The sequence below is a fragment of the Globicephala melas genome, chromosome 1 (assembly GCF_963455315.2).
Source record: "Globicephala melas chromosome 1, mGloMel1.2, whole genome shotgun sequence".
Lineage (NCBI taxonomy): Eukaryota > Metazoa > Chordata > Mammalia > Artiodactyla > Delphinidae > Globicephala > Globicephala melas.
In genome coordinates this window covers 162,511,552-162,526,606 of record NC_083314.1, presented here as the reverse complement: position 1 = coordinate 162,526,606, position 15,055 = coordinate 162,511,552, and the positions used below count along the sequence as shown (strand labels likewise).

At 49.6% G+C, this 15,055-nt stretch overlaps 2 protein-coding genes across 4 annotated transcripts in view; one reads left to right on the top strand and one right to left on the bottom strand.

The window, feature by feature from the left end:
• The window catches only part of HDAC1 (histone deacetylase 1), a 40,014-nt gene extending 27,605 nt beyond the window's left edge, over positions 1–12,409 (top strand). Inside the window, exons 4-14 of one of the 3 annotated variants that reach the window (XM_060308484.1) lie at positions 4,151–4,225; positions 6,202–6,340; positions 6,801–6,942; positions 8,047–8,139; positions 9,332–9,440; positions 9,522–9,662; positions 10,212–10,320; positions 10,413–10,543; positions 10,798–10,950; positions 11,488–11,536; positions 11,815–12,409. In XM_060308484.1, the coding sequence (XP_060164467.1) occupies positions 4,151–4,225; positions 6,202–6,340; positions 6,801–6,942; positions 8,047–8,139; positions 9,332–9,440; positions 9,522–9,662; positions 10,212–10,320; positions 10,413–10,543; positions 10,798–10,950; positions 11,488–11,536; positions 11,815–11,842 (1,169 nt within the window). In that variant the 3' untranslated portion in view covers positions 11,843–12,409. The remainder of the gene's footprint in view (positions 1–4,150; positions 4,226–6,201; positions 6,341–6,800; positions 6,943–8,046; positions 8,140–9,331; positions 9,441–9,521; positions 9,663–10,211; positions 10,321–10,412; positions 10,544–10,797; positions 10,951–11,487; positions 11,537–11,814) is intronic. The other 2 variants (XM_060308475.1, XM_060308495.1) reach the window with 2 other exon arrangements.
• A 209-nt stretch (positions 12,410–12,618) lies between these two features.
• On the bottom strand, positions 12,619–14,983 carry MARCKSL1 (MARCKS like 1). The gene is made up of 2 exons (XM_030871004.2): positions 14,710–14,983; positions 12,619–13,889 (listed from the first exon to the last, which is right to left on the bottom strand). The coding sequence occupies exons 1-2, from the start codon at positions 14,794–14,796 to the stop codon at positions 13,380–13,382; spliced, it is 597 nt and encodes a 198-aa protein (XP_030726864.1). The 5' UTR covers positions 14,797–14,983; the 3' UTR covers positions 12,619–13,379.
• Between the last annotated feature and the right edge of the window lie 72 nt (positions 14,984–15,055).

The window sequence follows — 15,055 nt, the reverse complement described above, 5'->3', positions numbered from 1 at the left end:
CAAAAAGAATAAAATACCTAGGAATAAACCTACCTAGGGAGACAAAAGACCTGTACGCAGAAAACTGTAAGATACTGATGAAAGAAATCAAAGATGACACAAACAGATGGTGAGATATACCATGTTCTTGGATTGGAAGAATCAATATTGTGAAGATGACCATACTACCCAAAGCAACCTGCAGATTCAATGCAATCCCTATCAAATTACCAGTGGCATTTTTTACAGAACTAGAACATAAAATCTTAAAATGTGTATGGAGCCACAAAAGACCCTGAATAGCCAAAGCAGTCTTGAGGGAAAAAAACGGAGCTGGAGGAATCAGACTCCCTGACTTCAGACTGTACCTCAAAGCTACAGTAATCAAGACAATATGGTACTGGCACAAGAACAGAAATATAGATTAATGGAACAGGATAGAAAGCCCAGAGATAAACCCATGCACCTATGGTCAACTGATCTATAGCAAAGGAGGCAAGAACATACAATGGAGAAAAGAGAGTCTCTTCAATAAGTGGTGCTGGGAAAACTGGAGAGCTACATGTAAAAGAATGAAACTGGAACACTCCCTAACACCATACGTAAACAAATCAAAGGACAAAGGATTAATCTCCAAAATATATAAACAACTTATGCAGCTCAATATTAAAAAAACAACTCAATCCAAAAATGGGCAGAAGTCCTAAATAGACACTTCCCCAAAGAAGAGAGAAGAAGCACATGAAAAGCTGCTCAACATCACTAATTATTAGAGAAATGCAAATAAAAACTACAATGAGGTATCACCTCACACCGGTTAGAATGGGCATCATCAGAAAATCTACAAACAACAAATGCTGGAGAGGGTGTGGAGAAAAGGGAACCCTCTTGCACTGTTGGTGGGAATGTAAATTGATACAGCCACTATGGAGAACAGTATGGAGGTTCCTTAAAAAACTAAAAATAGAAATACCAGATTTCTAGAATTCTAGAATTACCAGAATTACCAGATGGCCCACGATCCCATTCCTGGGCATATACCCAGAGAAAACCATAATTCAAAAAAACACATGCACCCCAATGTTCATTGCAGAACTATTTGCAATAGCCAGGTCATGGAAGCAACCTAAATGCCCATCGACAGACAAATGGATAAAGAAGATGTGGTACATATATACAATGGAATATTACTCAGCCATAAAAAGGAATGAAATTGGGTCATTTGTGTACAGACGTGGATGGATCTAGAGACTGTCATACAGAGTGAAGTAAGTCAGAAAGAAAAACAAATATCGTATATTAACGCATATATGTGGAACCTAGAAAAATGGTACAGATGAACTGGTTTGTAGGGCAGAAATAGAGACACAGATGTAGAGAACAAATGTATGGACACCAAGGGGGGAAAGTGGCACGGGGGAGTGGTGGTGGTGGGACGAATTGGGAGATTGGGATTGACATATATACACTAATATGTATAATATAGATAACTGATAAGAACCTGCTGTATAAAAAAATTAAATTAAATTAAAAAATTTTTTAAAAAAAAGGATGAGGTTCTCTGAGTACTTCAAGGCACCTTACTGACTTGATTCAGAGAGATGTCACTAGTGCAGTGCTTTAAAACCAGGGATGTCTACAGGGACAATAACAGGGATGAAGAGCTGAGTTTTTTTCAGTATTTACCAACACCTAACCTAGGAAGTTAATACATGTAATAAGACCAAATAAGTCTGGTTTCCTTGCTCTTGCTAGGATGTAATTTAAATGCTTTATGGTCACTTTGAGAATTTGAGAATCTTAAGCAGAAGTTCTGACATAATTTTTAATAATTAAAAATGGGAACATAAATAAATGCAATTTTTATTTTTGGCAGATAGTCTATCAAAACATGAGGCTTATGGTAGAAACGTGATAAAAGGGACTTGTGCTGGTAAAATTTGGAGGCATTCTTGTCCATTTTGTAGATGTATAAACTGAAACCCAGGGAGGTGAGATGACTGTCCCAGGGTCACACAGCAAGATAGTGGTGGAATGGAGAATGGAACTCTGGTTTCCTGATTCTGGACTATTTTAAAATATGTTGCACATAAAATATTTCAGACACACACACAAAACTATAAAAAATTATACAATGATCAAACATGTCCCTACAACCAGCCTAAGAAAGAAAACATTGCCAGTACAGTTGAAGCCCTCCTGGGCACCTCTCTTTGATCACATGCCCTTCCTCTTCTACCCCCCTCTCCACCCCATTCCCACCACCACCAAGGTGTAAGCACTATCCTGAAGTCAGTGTTTAATCCCATGTGTCTCTTGCTGCAGTATATGCTTTTTAGTGCCTTCTTGACCTACGTCTGCTCCCCCATCTCTCACCCAGTATTGCTCCCCATCAGTCTAAAGCCAGCCTAAGAATGAGAGAAGTTTTATAGTGGGAAGAGGGAAAACCCATAGAAAAGTCCTCCCTAGTCTCACAGATTAGTCCCAAGTGAGGGTCTGCTCTCCCATTTTACCCCTTTTCCATCTGTAATCACACAGCTCCCTTGAGCTGGGAATAATGGACTGGCCATCTGAGCCACATGTTGGTTTGGGGCCTGAAGGAATATATTTTTTCTCGTTTCTAAAATACCAATTTCTTGTCATGGGAGCTCCACATCTCAAACAGGAGTATAAGCAAAGGTTTGGGAACCCAGACAGACCAAGCCCACTGAAGGAGGAAGCAGCCAGAGAGGGAAATCAATTGCCGATGGATAAATAAATAGCCTGGCCTCAGGGACCAAAGTTCTTATTGACACAGCCTCCCAGTGTTTACCTGGGAAGTGGGGGAGAGAGCCACCTACTGCTTACCCCCATACACACGCCACCTTTCCTCAGAGCACTGTGCTTGGCAGGGCACCAGATCAGAGCACCCTCCCAAGTTTAGGGCAGTGCCAGAGGTGGTAACTCTTGTGGTTATTGCAAACCTTGAGCTTCAGCTGTGTCTCAAGAGGTCACCACAGTCTAAGCTGGGCTCTCCTACCCTCCTCATCCTAGGGCTCCTCCTCCTTGCTCTACTGTGGGAACCCCTGTTGATAATAATGCATGCAATGGGAAGACTGGGACAAGAGAACGAGAATTTAGCCCCACCCTGCCTCTAACTTCTGTATATCATTGACATCTCAGCAGTTTCCTTTTCTGTGAGAGCAGACTTGGAGCCATAAGGTTCCTCTGTAGCTCTGAGTCTGCAGCCTTCAGGTGTGCTTCCCTTCCTGTCTTTTTCATTTTATTTGCATTATTGTTTGCATGTGGTTCCACATTATGTGTTAGTTTGTACTTTTACCCCTTAGGCCTGAAATAACTTTCCTCCAGTTGTCACTTGGTATAGTAGAAGAGCACTGGACTGTGGGAGTCAGGACACCTGGACTCTGGTTCTACCACTGCCTGATTATATAACCCTGGGCGAGTCACTTAGCTTCTCCACATCTGTTTGTTCCTCTGCACAGTGGGGTTGATATTTGTCTCGTCCAGCTTTTATGGGCTTGTTAGGATCAAATGAGACTGTGTATGTGAAATTACTGGGGAAGAGGCCAGAGTATATTTTCGTAGGCTTTTAGGACAGGCAGACCAATCCTTGAATACCGCCTCTGCCATTTACTGACAGTTCACCTCTTTGAGCCTGTTTTTCCATTTATAAAATAGGACCAAACCCTACCTCAGGTGTGTGAGGATAAACGACACCAGGTACTTAAAGCACTGAGCATAGTGTCCGGCACGTTGTTAAGCATCCAGTGGATGACAGTATAGGTCTCTGTTCTTCACTTCCTTGTTGGCCAGCTGGAGTGAGGTCCAGGAACAAACCCAGGCTGGAATAAGAGGCTGTATTTTTCTCCCTCAGGAATGAACCAACATTTTCCAAGTATTTACTTGCTAAATGCTTCCCCATATAAGATTTCTATCAATCTTCTCAACAATTGGGTAAGGTGGATGTCATTATTGCTAGTTATAGATAATGAACGAAAGCTCAACAAAGTTAAGTGACTGGACCCAGTCACACAGCCAGTAAGTAGTAGAGCCTGGACAAGAACCCAAGCCTTCTGAATCCAAATTCTGCATTTTTTCCATCAGCTCATAAATATGTAAACAAAAACTAAAGGAAATTGTGGAAACTAACCTTTTCCTATGTTTTTTCAAGTTAACGTTGGTGAGGACTGTCCGGTATTTGATGGCCTCTTTGAGTTCTGTCAGCTATCTACTGGTGGCTCTGTGGGTAAGGAATATACATCCCTCCTTAAAGGCTGTGCTGGGTTGTACTAGTGAGGTCTGTCTTTTAGGCCACTATCCCAGTGAGGCTGACCTGTGACCATGTAAAATGGTCCTGTGAGTTTTTACCTGAGGTCTTGAAAATGTCCTGGTTTAGTCCCAGCCCAGGTTCAATCTGACATGGTACAGACAGGTGTCCTTGGCTGTCCTCTCCTACCAAGACATCCTATATACAGGAACTCTCTGCAGACCTCATGGGCTTGTTGAGATGCTGTACATAAAAGTAACTTGTGAACTGCACAGTGCTATAAAAATGGGAAGTGTCATCATCTGTCTTACAAAAGAGTATGGTAATTACCTTTGGAGGTCAGAAATACTCCCCACGCATCTCCCACTTCCATTTGTAATGTCTAGATTACCTCCAGGATCACTCTATGCTTTCTTTTTTTTTTCTTTTAAAATTTAGGAAGTTTTTTTTTTTTTTTTTAATTAATTAATTTTGGCTGCACTGGGTCTTAGTTGCAGCGTGTGGGATCTTTAGTTACGGCATGCATGCGAGATCTAGTTCCCCAACAGGGGATCGAACCTGGGCCCCCTGCATTGGGAGCGTGGAGTCTTACCCACTGGACCACCAGGGAAGTCCCACTCTACCCTTTTTTAACAAATGTTTATTTTTCTATGATCATTGTTTTTTCTCCTCCCCCCTCGCTACCACCTCCTAATGTAATCTCAGAAAACAAAGAAGTGCACAGGGAAAAAAACTGACTACAATCACACTGTCCACAGATAACCATCATTACCATTTTGGTGTTTGTACATCCATGCTTTTTTCTGTGTGCATATATCTGGACATAACATATATACATCTGTATTTTACAAAAAATGTGTCATATATATGTACAGTTTTGTGCCTACATTTTTTACTCAGTAAATCATTTTATTTATTTAATTTTTTAATTTATTTATTTTTGGCCACTCCATGTGGCTTGGGGGATCTTAGTTCCCTGACCAGGGCTTGAACCCCGGTCCCCAGCAGTGGAAGCGTGGAGTCCTAACCACTGGACCGCCAGGGAATTCCCTCTATGTTTTTTTTGTTTGTTTGTTTTTTTGGGGTACACGGGCCTCTCACTGCTGTGGCCTCTCCCGTTGTGGAGCACAGGCTCCGGACACGCAGGCTCAGCGGCCATGGCTCACGGGCCCAGCCGCTTCGTGGCATGTGGGATCTTCCCGGACCGGGGCACGAACCTGTGTCCCCTGCATCGGCAGGCGGACTCTTAACCACTGCGCCACCAGGGAAGCCCCTCTTCAAAACGTTTTGACCATGCACCACATTTAGAAGTATTTACACTTGCAATCCAGGTTATGCATGCACGTGCACAACACCCTCTCTCACTCTGAAGCCAGTTTCACAAAACAGTGGTTACCTTTACTATTATTCTGATATTTTTATTCTAGTCTGTCTCATTTAAAAATATATATACTAGGGCTTCCCTGCTGGCTCAGTGGTTGAGAGTCCGCCTGCCGATGCAGGGGACGCGGGTTCGTGCCCCGGTCCGGGAAGATCCCACATGCCGCGGAGCGGCTGGGCCCGTGAGCCATGGCCGCTGAGCCTGCGCGTCCGGAGCCTGTGCTCCGCGACGGGAGAGGCCACAACAGTGAGAGGCCCATGTACAGCAAAAAAAAAAAAAAAAAAAAAAAAAAAAAATATATATATATATATATATACTAATCATAACCCACTAAACCAATTTGAAGGCCTACTAGTGAGTTACCACCTTCAGTTTGGAAAACAGTTTTTTTAGAGTAGCCAATATCATGTTTATTCCTATTGGAATAGGGTAGGGGGAGAGGACTGGCTTGTGAATTGTACAATACAGCTGTTGAATAGGCAGGTCCTACCTCTCACTGGGTTCCCTTGGCTTCTTGGAGGAAAGGGAGAGAGTGGCTTGATAATAGGCTTGTGTTCTTTCTTCCCACGTCCAGCAAGTGCCGTGAAACTTAATAAGCAGCAGACGGACATCGCTGTGAATTGGGCTGGGGGCCTACACCATGCAAAGAAGTCCGAGGCATCTGGCTTCTGTTACGTCAATGATATCGTCTTGGCCATCCTGGAACTGCTAAAGTATGCCTTCCTGGCCTTGTCTCTTGGAGGAGCACCTTAGGCCAGGTTCCCATTTCCCCCTCCCCCGGGCTTGCCTCCCTAGTTTGCTTTTCCTAGCAGTGTGCTGGCTAGGATGTGTTCGGTGAGTGTCTCTGGCCATCCTCTCCTTGACGGGGTCTTGATTTGATCTGAGCCCACGGCAAGATCAGGGGCAGGCGCTGCTCAGATCCTGCCTCCAGAGTGTCCCTGTGTGGCTGGAGTTGACCCTGGCTGTAGAGTAGGAAGATCGGACTTGATCGGCTTGGTCAGGCCTCTGGAGACACCCTGCCGCTCTTCCACCTTCCTTCAGCCAGTTTCCGCGTCTCTGGTGCTTAGAGATACCTGAGGGAGGCAGCCAGCCCGGTAAGCTGGGACCTGGCGCCCTTGGCGCGTCCCACTCCCAAAGAGCCCCCAGAACCCCCTGACCCCCTTCTGATCCTAGGTATCACCAGAGGGTGCTGTATATTGACATTGATATTCACCACGGCGATGGCGTGGAAGAGGCCTTCTATACCACAGACCGAGTCATGACTGTGTCCTTTCATAAATATGGAGAGTACTTCCCAGGAACTGGGGACCTACGGGTGAGAACTCCCTTCAGGGGCCAACCAGCTCACCCTCAGCTGCCAGCTCTTAACTCTCCTATCTCATGTCACCAAAAACCACTTCCTGCGTCTTCTGCCATTCAGAATACCACACCCCAGCCTGGGACACCTGCCATGGTCTCTTTCCCTCTCTTATTCTGGAGGAAGGGAATGATGGTACATAAAGGGTTGGAAGGGATGGGGGTCTCCTGACTATTGCACTTCCCTCCTGGCCACAGCTGAGTTGCATTACACTATTCACATGTCCCAGACAGCTTGAATTTTAGGCTAGAAACATGAGGTTCTCTCCCACGGGCTAGGAATTGGGACCTTTATGGACCATCTCAAGGGTTCTTAATGTTTTTAGGTTACCCTTCCCTTTGACCATCTGACTGAAAGCTATGTACTCTCTCCCCATAAGTACATGAAATTTTACATTTGTTATCAAATAGTTAATAGATGCCTCCTCCTACTGAAGCCCATCCATGGACCTCAGGATAAGAATCCCTGGAAACTGATTCATTAAACTATTCTGCTTTGTGAGAGCATGAATACAATGAAACCAGCCATTTTGCCATGCCAGTGGCCCTTGGGTGAAAAAGTGGCACTAATTCAGTTGTTTGCCGTGGCAAGCATTATAATAACTGAGCCTTTCCAATTTTGAAGAATTCTTCTTCCGTTTCTGCTTTCCTTCCACACCTCCCTAGAGAGGAGAGTGGTGGGTAGAGGAGTGAGCAGTAAAGCGCTCTGGAAAGGAAAGGGTTGTCGTGGGGTGGGTGTTATTTCTATGGTCCAGCCCCCAGCCACCTTTAACCCAGTCCAGGGGGAGAGGTCTCATGCTGTGTGGTAGGATATTCAGTCTCTGGTTCCATAAATGATTCTCAGCCTGGGTGCAGACTCAGTGGTGTGTCCAGAGACGTGGGCTAGACTTGTTCCACCAGTGAGGGGAATGGTGCTAACCTGCTCTGTCCCTGGCCCACCTCATGGGCCCAGCTTATCTCTCTTAGAACCACTGCTTCTTTCCTTAGCCTTCCAGCCCTCATCCTTGAACTTCCTCCTAGCTTCATCATCTTTCAGTTTTACTTTAATGTGCTTCTTGATTAGGATATTGGGGCTGGCAAAGGCAAGTATTACGCTGTTAACTACCCGCTCCGAGATGGGATTGATGACGAGTCCTATGAGGCCATTTTCAAGCCGGTAAGTGGCTTAGGCTTATCCACCACTGGGCTATAAACAGGATTGATCTAAGGGAGGGGTAGCAAAACACCTCCAGTGTACTTCGGGATGTCTCCCCACTGAGAGGCTGGCTGGAAATGAGATGTGTTTGAACCCTGGATTGCATGCTGTGTGGCCAGTTAGGGGAACAAAATTCATCCAGATATTTACTGATGCCTTCTGTGGGTCAGGCCCTCTGCTGGATATAAGAATAGCTAAGACATGATCCATGCCCTTGAAGACCTCACAGTCTGTGGTGTGGGAGGCAAGCACATCCCTGACAGCATGTGGTCAGTGCTGTTTTTGAGGGATGAACATGGGCTGGGGAAAGCGTAGTCAGAGATGATTTCACAGAGGTAGTGACATTTGAGCTGGACTTTGAGAAATGAGGAGTTACCCATGTGAAGGAGGTGGGGGCTGGAGGGGAGGGGTGGCATTCAGCAGAGGGAACAGCACCAGCAGAAGCATAGAGGTGCCAATACGTGGTATGTAGGCCAGTATGATGTGAGGGAGGAGTGTTGAAGGATGTGGCGGGAAATGTTTGTCGGGGTCAGTATTTCAAAGGTAGCCTTGAATGCCATGCTGAGGAGTTAAATCTTCACCTGTAAGCAATAAGGAACCATTACTAGAGTAGTAATGACTAGAGTAGTTATAAATAACTAGAGTAGTTAGGTTAGGTTAGGTAGTCGTTTAGCAAACACCAGGTGCCTACTGTGTACCTTGTAGTAAGGGCAACAGAAAAGCCTAAGTTATGGTCTCTGTCCTCAGTTACATTAGAATCTAGTGAGAATGAGATAAACAAAAGTGAAGCGCCTCCTCACAGCGTAAGGCTCAAAGTCTGCAGGACCAAATGCATAGAGCAGACGCAGCTAAGGGCTGCATCAGAAGGGCTTCTTGGAGCAACGAAAGGAGGGCAAGATCTAGGGAATTGACAAGGAGGTTGTCTTAGGCTCCTTATTAGAGCTAGAAGGCTCTTGGAGATCCTCTCAAATTGGAAAACTGAACAAAGTGGGGAAATGAGAAGCCCAGGCTTGTACTCCCTTTTCTCTGAGGGAGAGTGGAAAGGTAGGAGTGAGTGATAAGGAGCCGAAGAAAGTGCTGCACCCACACTTTTCAGCCTGAACCTCAAATAGCTTTTCTTGAGGCTGGTAGTGACCAGGTTGTGTCCTTTCAGGTCATGTCCAAAGTAATGGAGATGTTCCAGCCCAGTGCAGTCGTCTTACAGTGTGGCTCTGACTCCTTGTCTGGTGATCGGTTAGGTTGCTTCAATTTGACCATCAAAGGTGAGGCCAGGTAGCATAGAGACGGGAGGGCAGGGTCCTGCTGGGTGCTCCTGCAACTTGGCACACCTTCTCCCACCAAAGGGCACGCCAAGTGTGTGGAATTTGTGAAGAGCTTCAACCTGCCTATGCTGATGCTGGGAGGAGGTGGCTACACCATTCGTAATGTCGCCCGGTGCTGGACATACGAAACAGCTGTGGCCCTGGACACAGAGATCCCTAATGGTAATAGCTGCAGGGCCAGATTGGGCTGGGCAGCGCAGGAGCTCACATGCCCCTTTCCCATTGGCTCTACAACCTCTCCTCTTCAGAGTCTGATTCTCCTGCTATCCTCTTGTGGTTTTCAGACCGTAGCTGTCAGTTTTTTTCTGAGTCCTTTAGTTGACCCTGTCCCCTGTCCCTCAGCTGCTGGTCTGGACAAAATTATCAGTGCTTATCTATAGCTTTGGAATTCATACTCTGTAGGGTAACTGGGGTAGTGACTGAGGGAGTGCTCGCAATGAATATTGCCTAAATTTTTCTAAACCAGGGGCTTCAGCCTGCTTCATACACACACACGTGCACGTATGCACACAAACACACCACTGGTGTGGACACTGGAGAATGGCTTTAAAAAAAATTGAAATCCTATAGGTACCCAAGCCTCACCCTATCTTGGAGGCATGCTTCTCTGTTTGATAGTTGGGCTCACAGGTCCAGATAAACCTACAGATGCTTTTCTCAGGGTCCCATGGTGGCCAGTCTCTTAACTCTCTCACCCTCTGCCCCAATTAGAGCTTCCATACAACGACTACTTCGAATACTTTGGACCAGATTTCAAACTTCACATCAGTCCTTCCAATATGACTAACCAGAACACTAATGAGTACCTGGAAAAGATCAAGTGAGTATATCCTCCCCCACACCCCTAACAACATTCCAGGCTCTGGTTGGTCCTTGACCAGAGCCCAGCCACCTCTCTACCATTGGCCATAGACAGCGACTGTTTGAGAACCTGAGAATGCTGCCCCACGCGCCTGGGGTCCAAATGCAGGCCATTCCTGAGGATGCCATTCCAGAGGAGAGTGGCGATGAGGATGAAGAAGACCCTGACAAGCGCATTTCAAGTAAGACCGAGACCCAGGGGCCTCCACCTTCCTACTCCGCAGGCAGTTCTGACTTCCCTCCACTGTTCCTGGCTCCACATTCTCCCCAAGCTGCCCACCTGTTGAGAAACCCAAGTACCTGTGCCTGTAGGGATAATTTAGAGGGTCCAGGTCCCCTTCCCTTGGTGTCTTTTGGGGGAACATGCAAGAAAGCGCTGGGCAGACCCTGAGATAAAGAATCTGCTCTCCCACCCATATTTTCCATTACTTCCCAGTCTGTTCCTCGGACAAACGAATTGCCTGTGAGGAAGAGTTCTCCGACTCTGACGAGGAGGGAGAAGGCGGTCGCAAGAACTCTTCCAACTTCAAAAAAGCCAAGAGAGTCAAAACAGAAGATGAGAAAGAGAAAGACCCAGAAGAGAAGAAAGGTGGGTTTGGGTTGGGCCAGGACTTGGATCTTGAGCCCCAGGCCCTGGAGGAGGAATTTATGTAGGGCACTGGGAGGAGGGAGCTGACTCAGGCCCTGCCAGCTCCTTAGGGCTCTTCCTTAGCTACTTGGGCCTTTCACTGGTTCCCAGAAGTGGCAGGGCCCACAAAAGAATGAAACTCAATTCGTCATCTTCACTGGCTGATTGAGCCCTGCCAGGCTCCAGAGCCAGGGACATGCCTGGGCTCCCCGTGGTCGGGAGCATGGCTCTCACATACCACCCAAGACCTTTTCTCAGTGCTTCACCCCAGTTTCCCAGGGGGCTGCCTCCACCCACTGGGTTCAGGCTCTAGCAGGCTGGGAAACCGGTCCAACCTGTTTGTCCTCTGCAGGGCTCGCTGGGAGGGCCTGGGATGGGCTTTTCTCTCTTTTGTATGTCCAGTGAGCTGTAGTGTTGGGGAAGGGGTTTCAAAGTGGAGATCCCATGGGTCTTTCCAGAGGGGCTGCCCTTGGCCATCCCTGCACTCTTATGTTCTAGAAGTCACAGAAGAGGAGAAAACCAAGGAGGAGAAGCAAGAAGCCAAAGGGTGAGGAAGGAGCTGTCTATCATCTCCCTGGCATTGGAGCACCAGCCCCTTTGTCCCACCACGCTGAGAGGGAAGGCGCAGGGACAGCTGGTCCAGCTTACAAAGGCCTCTTTCAGGGACCAGTCTGTCTGTCTCTGCAGTTCTAGGCAGAGCTAGGAAGCCCCAGCCTTTAGCAGTCACCTGGGCAGCCGGGGTCCTGTGGAAGTCATTGTACCCACACTTTTGCCTTAAAGCCTCTAGGGTGGGTTATCTCATGCCAATCTCTGCTCTCTCCACAGGGTCAAGGAGGAGGTCAAGTTGGCCTGAACAGACCTCTCCAGTTCTGGCTTCTTGCCAAGTTCCCCACCTTTATCCCACAACCCCTCAGATTTTATATTTTCTATTTCTCTGTGTATTTATATAAAAATATATTAAATATAAATATCCCCAGGGACTAGACAGGAACCAGGGCCCTGAGCTCAGGGCACACGTGTTAGGTGAGCTTTTCTAGTAGCTGCCTTGCCACCCATCCCTCCCGAACTCTTTAATTTTGAACCATAACGGATGCCAGGTCTGGGTGGAAGGGATACACTTAAAGCAGCCATAGGACAAAATCTTGAAGTGCCTGCTTTGAAAAGGTGCCCTTATTGAGCATTTTAGAAGGGGTGGCTGGGTCTTCAGGGACTCCCTGTTGTTCTCAGGCTCTTGTCATCAGCCATTCTTAGATTGATTCTGTTCTCATACCTTCCCACTGGCCCCCAGTGAGCCAAGAAACTCACACTGCCTGCCCTCTCTGTCCTCCCCCCAATTCTGCAGATGAAGATTGGTAGTCTAGTTTCCTTTTTGAGATACTATTTTCATTTTTGTGAGAATCTTTGTAATAAAATGGTACATTTCTACACCCTCCTGAGCTTGTCTCCTAGTAGTATCCCTGGGTTCATTTCGACTCCACTTCCCTGCCCTTCTGGTGTCCATGAGGATCTGGGCAACCCCTCAAAAACAAAAGAACCCCACAAACTTACCTGTCTCAGTCCCCCCTCAAGGTTTGAGGTAGACCAGTCTTCTCACCCTACCCCAGAAGACCACTCATTAAAAAGCACCACTAAAGGGACGACATTTATTCCTTTTCCAAATGTTACAGTAAAACCAGGTGGAAGAGAATGGTTTTAGCAGTTAGAAAAAAAAAAAATTACAAATCTGGGGTTTGGCCATTAAAAGTTATTTACAACAATGGGAGGGAAAAAAAAAAAAAAGACAACAAGAAGTTGTTTCACATTACATACCTCCCCCCCACCCCAAAGCTTAATACTTGCTTACCAAGTCAAAAAAGAGACACAGTTGATTCACAAGCTGGAGGTTCGAACTTGAGTAAGACATTTAGAAAAACCTAGACAGGGGCAGTGTCCTCCCCAGCCCAGGGGCCACTAGGCCCAGCACAGGAGACTACAAACAACAGGGGAAGGTGGACACTCAGGGCGTGGGAGTAGGCACCCCCACCTCTGGCTCAGGGATTTGGGGAGTAAACAAAGCCTACTTGGAAAAGAACTGGGGAAGAAAACCAGCAACTGCCTTCTGCACAGGTGGGGACAGGGAAGGAGGCAGGGACAGGGGCAGGAGCATTTCACATCACTAACCTAACTTGGGAAACTGCAAGGGACCATCTTCGACTGGCCTTAAGAGGAAGACCAGATGGATGATGGGAGAATCCACAGGAGGGAGAGGAGGAGAGGGAACGTGGCTAGGGGGCAACAGCCCCTTCCTTTCTGGGCACAGGAAGGCAGCCAGGTCACCAGGTCCAGGCAGTGACCTCACAAGGACAGCACAGTTTTTGCAGCTTAGAGATCACCCACCTGCCCCCACCCAGCTACTCATTCTGCTCACTCGCTGGTGTAGGGCCACTCTCCGGCCCCGAGGGAGTGGATGGCTCTGCGGCCTGGGGCCCTGCCTCTTCTGTGTCTCCTCCCTTGGAGGCAGCGCTAGCCTCTGCCCCTTTGGCCTGGGGCTCCTGGCTCTCAGGGGTGGCAGCATCCTTCCCTTCCAGGGCAGTGCCTTCCTCGCTGCAGGCACCGATCTCCCCCTGCTCCTGCTCTTCCTCTGTGGGTGAGGAGGCAGACGAATCACCCCCTCCCTCCTTCCGATTTCTCTTGAAGGACAGGCCACTCAATTTGAAAGGCTTCTTGAAAGAGAATTTCTTCTTCTTCTTGGGGGTCTCCTTGGGGGGGACCTCCCCCTTGGCCTCAGCGCCCTGGCTAGGGGGTGCCGGCTCGATGGCGTCACCAGTGGCCCCGGCTGCCTCCTCTGTTCCGTTCACGGGGGTCGACTCCCCTTCACCTTTGGGGGATAAGTCTCCATTGCTTTTCACGTGGCCGTTCTCCTGCAGGGCAGAGGAGACAGCAATGAGGGCCGGGGCTCTTACTCCCCTCCCCCAGCCCGCCTCTGACCTCTTCCACGCAACGGGGTCCCGACTCGTTCCGCCGCACCCCCAGAGCCTGGTTGTAACCTCACCCCACAGCCGGCATCCCGTCAAACCTCTCCCTCCTGCCCCGCACAGGCGCGCAGGGGCCGCGGCCGACAAGAGGCGCTGGGGTCCCGGGGCCCCCACCCACCTCCCCCGGGGCGCGCTCTCTATTCCGCGCAGGGCCGCCCGCGGCCGCGGATCCCGGGCTGGCGGGCGAGCCGTGCAGCCGATATTGGGCGGGAAGCCGCCCCGGGGCGCTGTTCCCCACACCTGGACGGCCTATTTTCCCAGCCTCCTGCTTTGTGTAAACGGCCCCCACCCACCTCAGGCTCTCCCCACCTCGCGGCTCCTCCCTAAAAAAAGCTGTGGGCTATCGAGGTCGAGTCTGCGGGGGGAGTGCCCTCCCCTCCGGCCCCCGCCCCGCGGCCCCCGGGCGCCCCCTTGGCGCGGCCCAGCAGCGCCTTTGTTCCCCGCGCGGCACTCCGGGCGGCCAGGGGGCAGCGCCGGGGGCCGAGGCCGCGAACAAAGAAGGCGGCGGGGCCCGGCCGGCGCCCCCTCCCCGCCCCTCCCCTTGCTTCGCCCGCGGGGGCTGCGGCGCCGAGAACAAAGGGACCGGGCGGGGGAGGGGGCGCCGCGTGTCCCGGGCCGGACAAAGCGCGCGGCCCCGGCCCGAGGCCCTAGAGGGGGCGAGGTACGAGAGGAGGGGAACGAGTCGGGCCGTGCCGAGCGCACCCACCTGTCCGTTGACCTTAGCGGGGGAAGCGCCTGCTGCCTCCTCGGCGGTCACGTCGCCCCGGGGAGCCTTGGAGCTCTGGCTGCCCATGGTGGGGGTTCTGCTGGGGGGCGCCCGGAGCCGCCCCGGGCTCGCGCCGCAGGGGATAGTTCGGTCGGGTGGGCCTGGCCGGCGGAGGGGTGGGGCTCGCGCCTGAGGGGGAGGGGTGTCGGGGGGAAACCTAGCTGCACCCCCGCTCCGTGCCGGACCCGCTAGCAACACCCGCCGCCGCTCCGCTCCGCGCCAGAATGCCGCCCGCCGCCCGCCGAGCCGCCTATATATATGCGCCCGGAGCTCGGGGCGGGGCCGG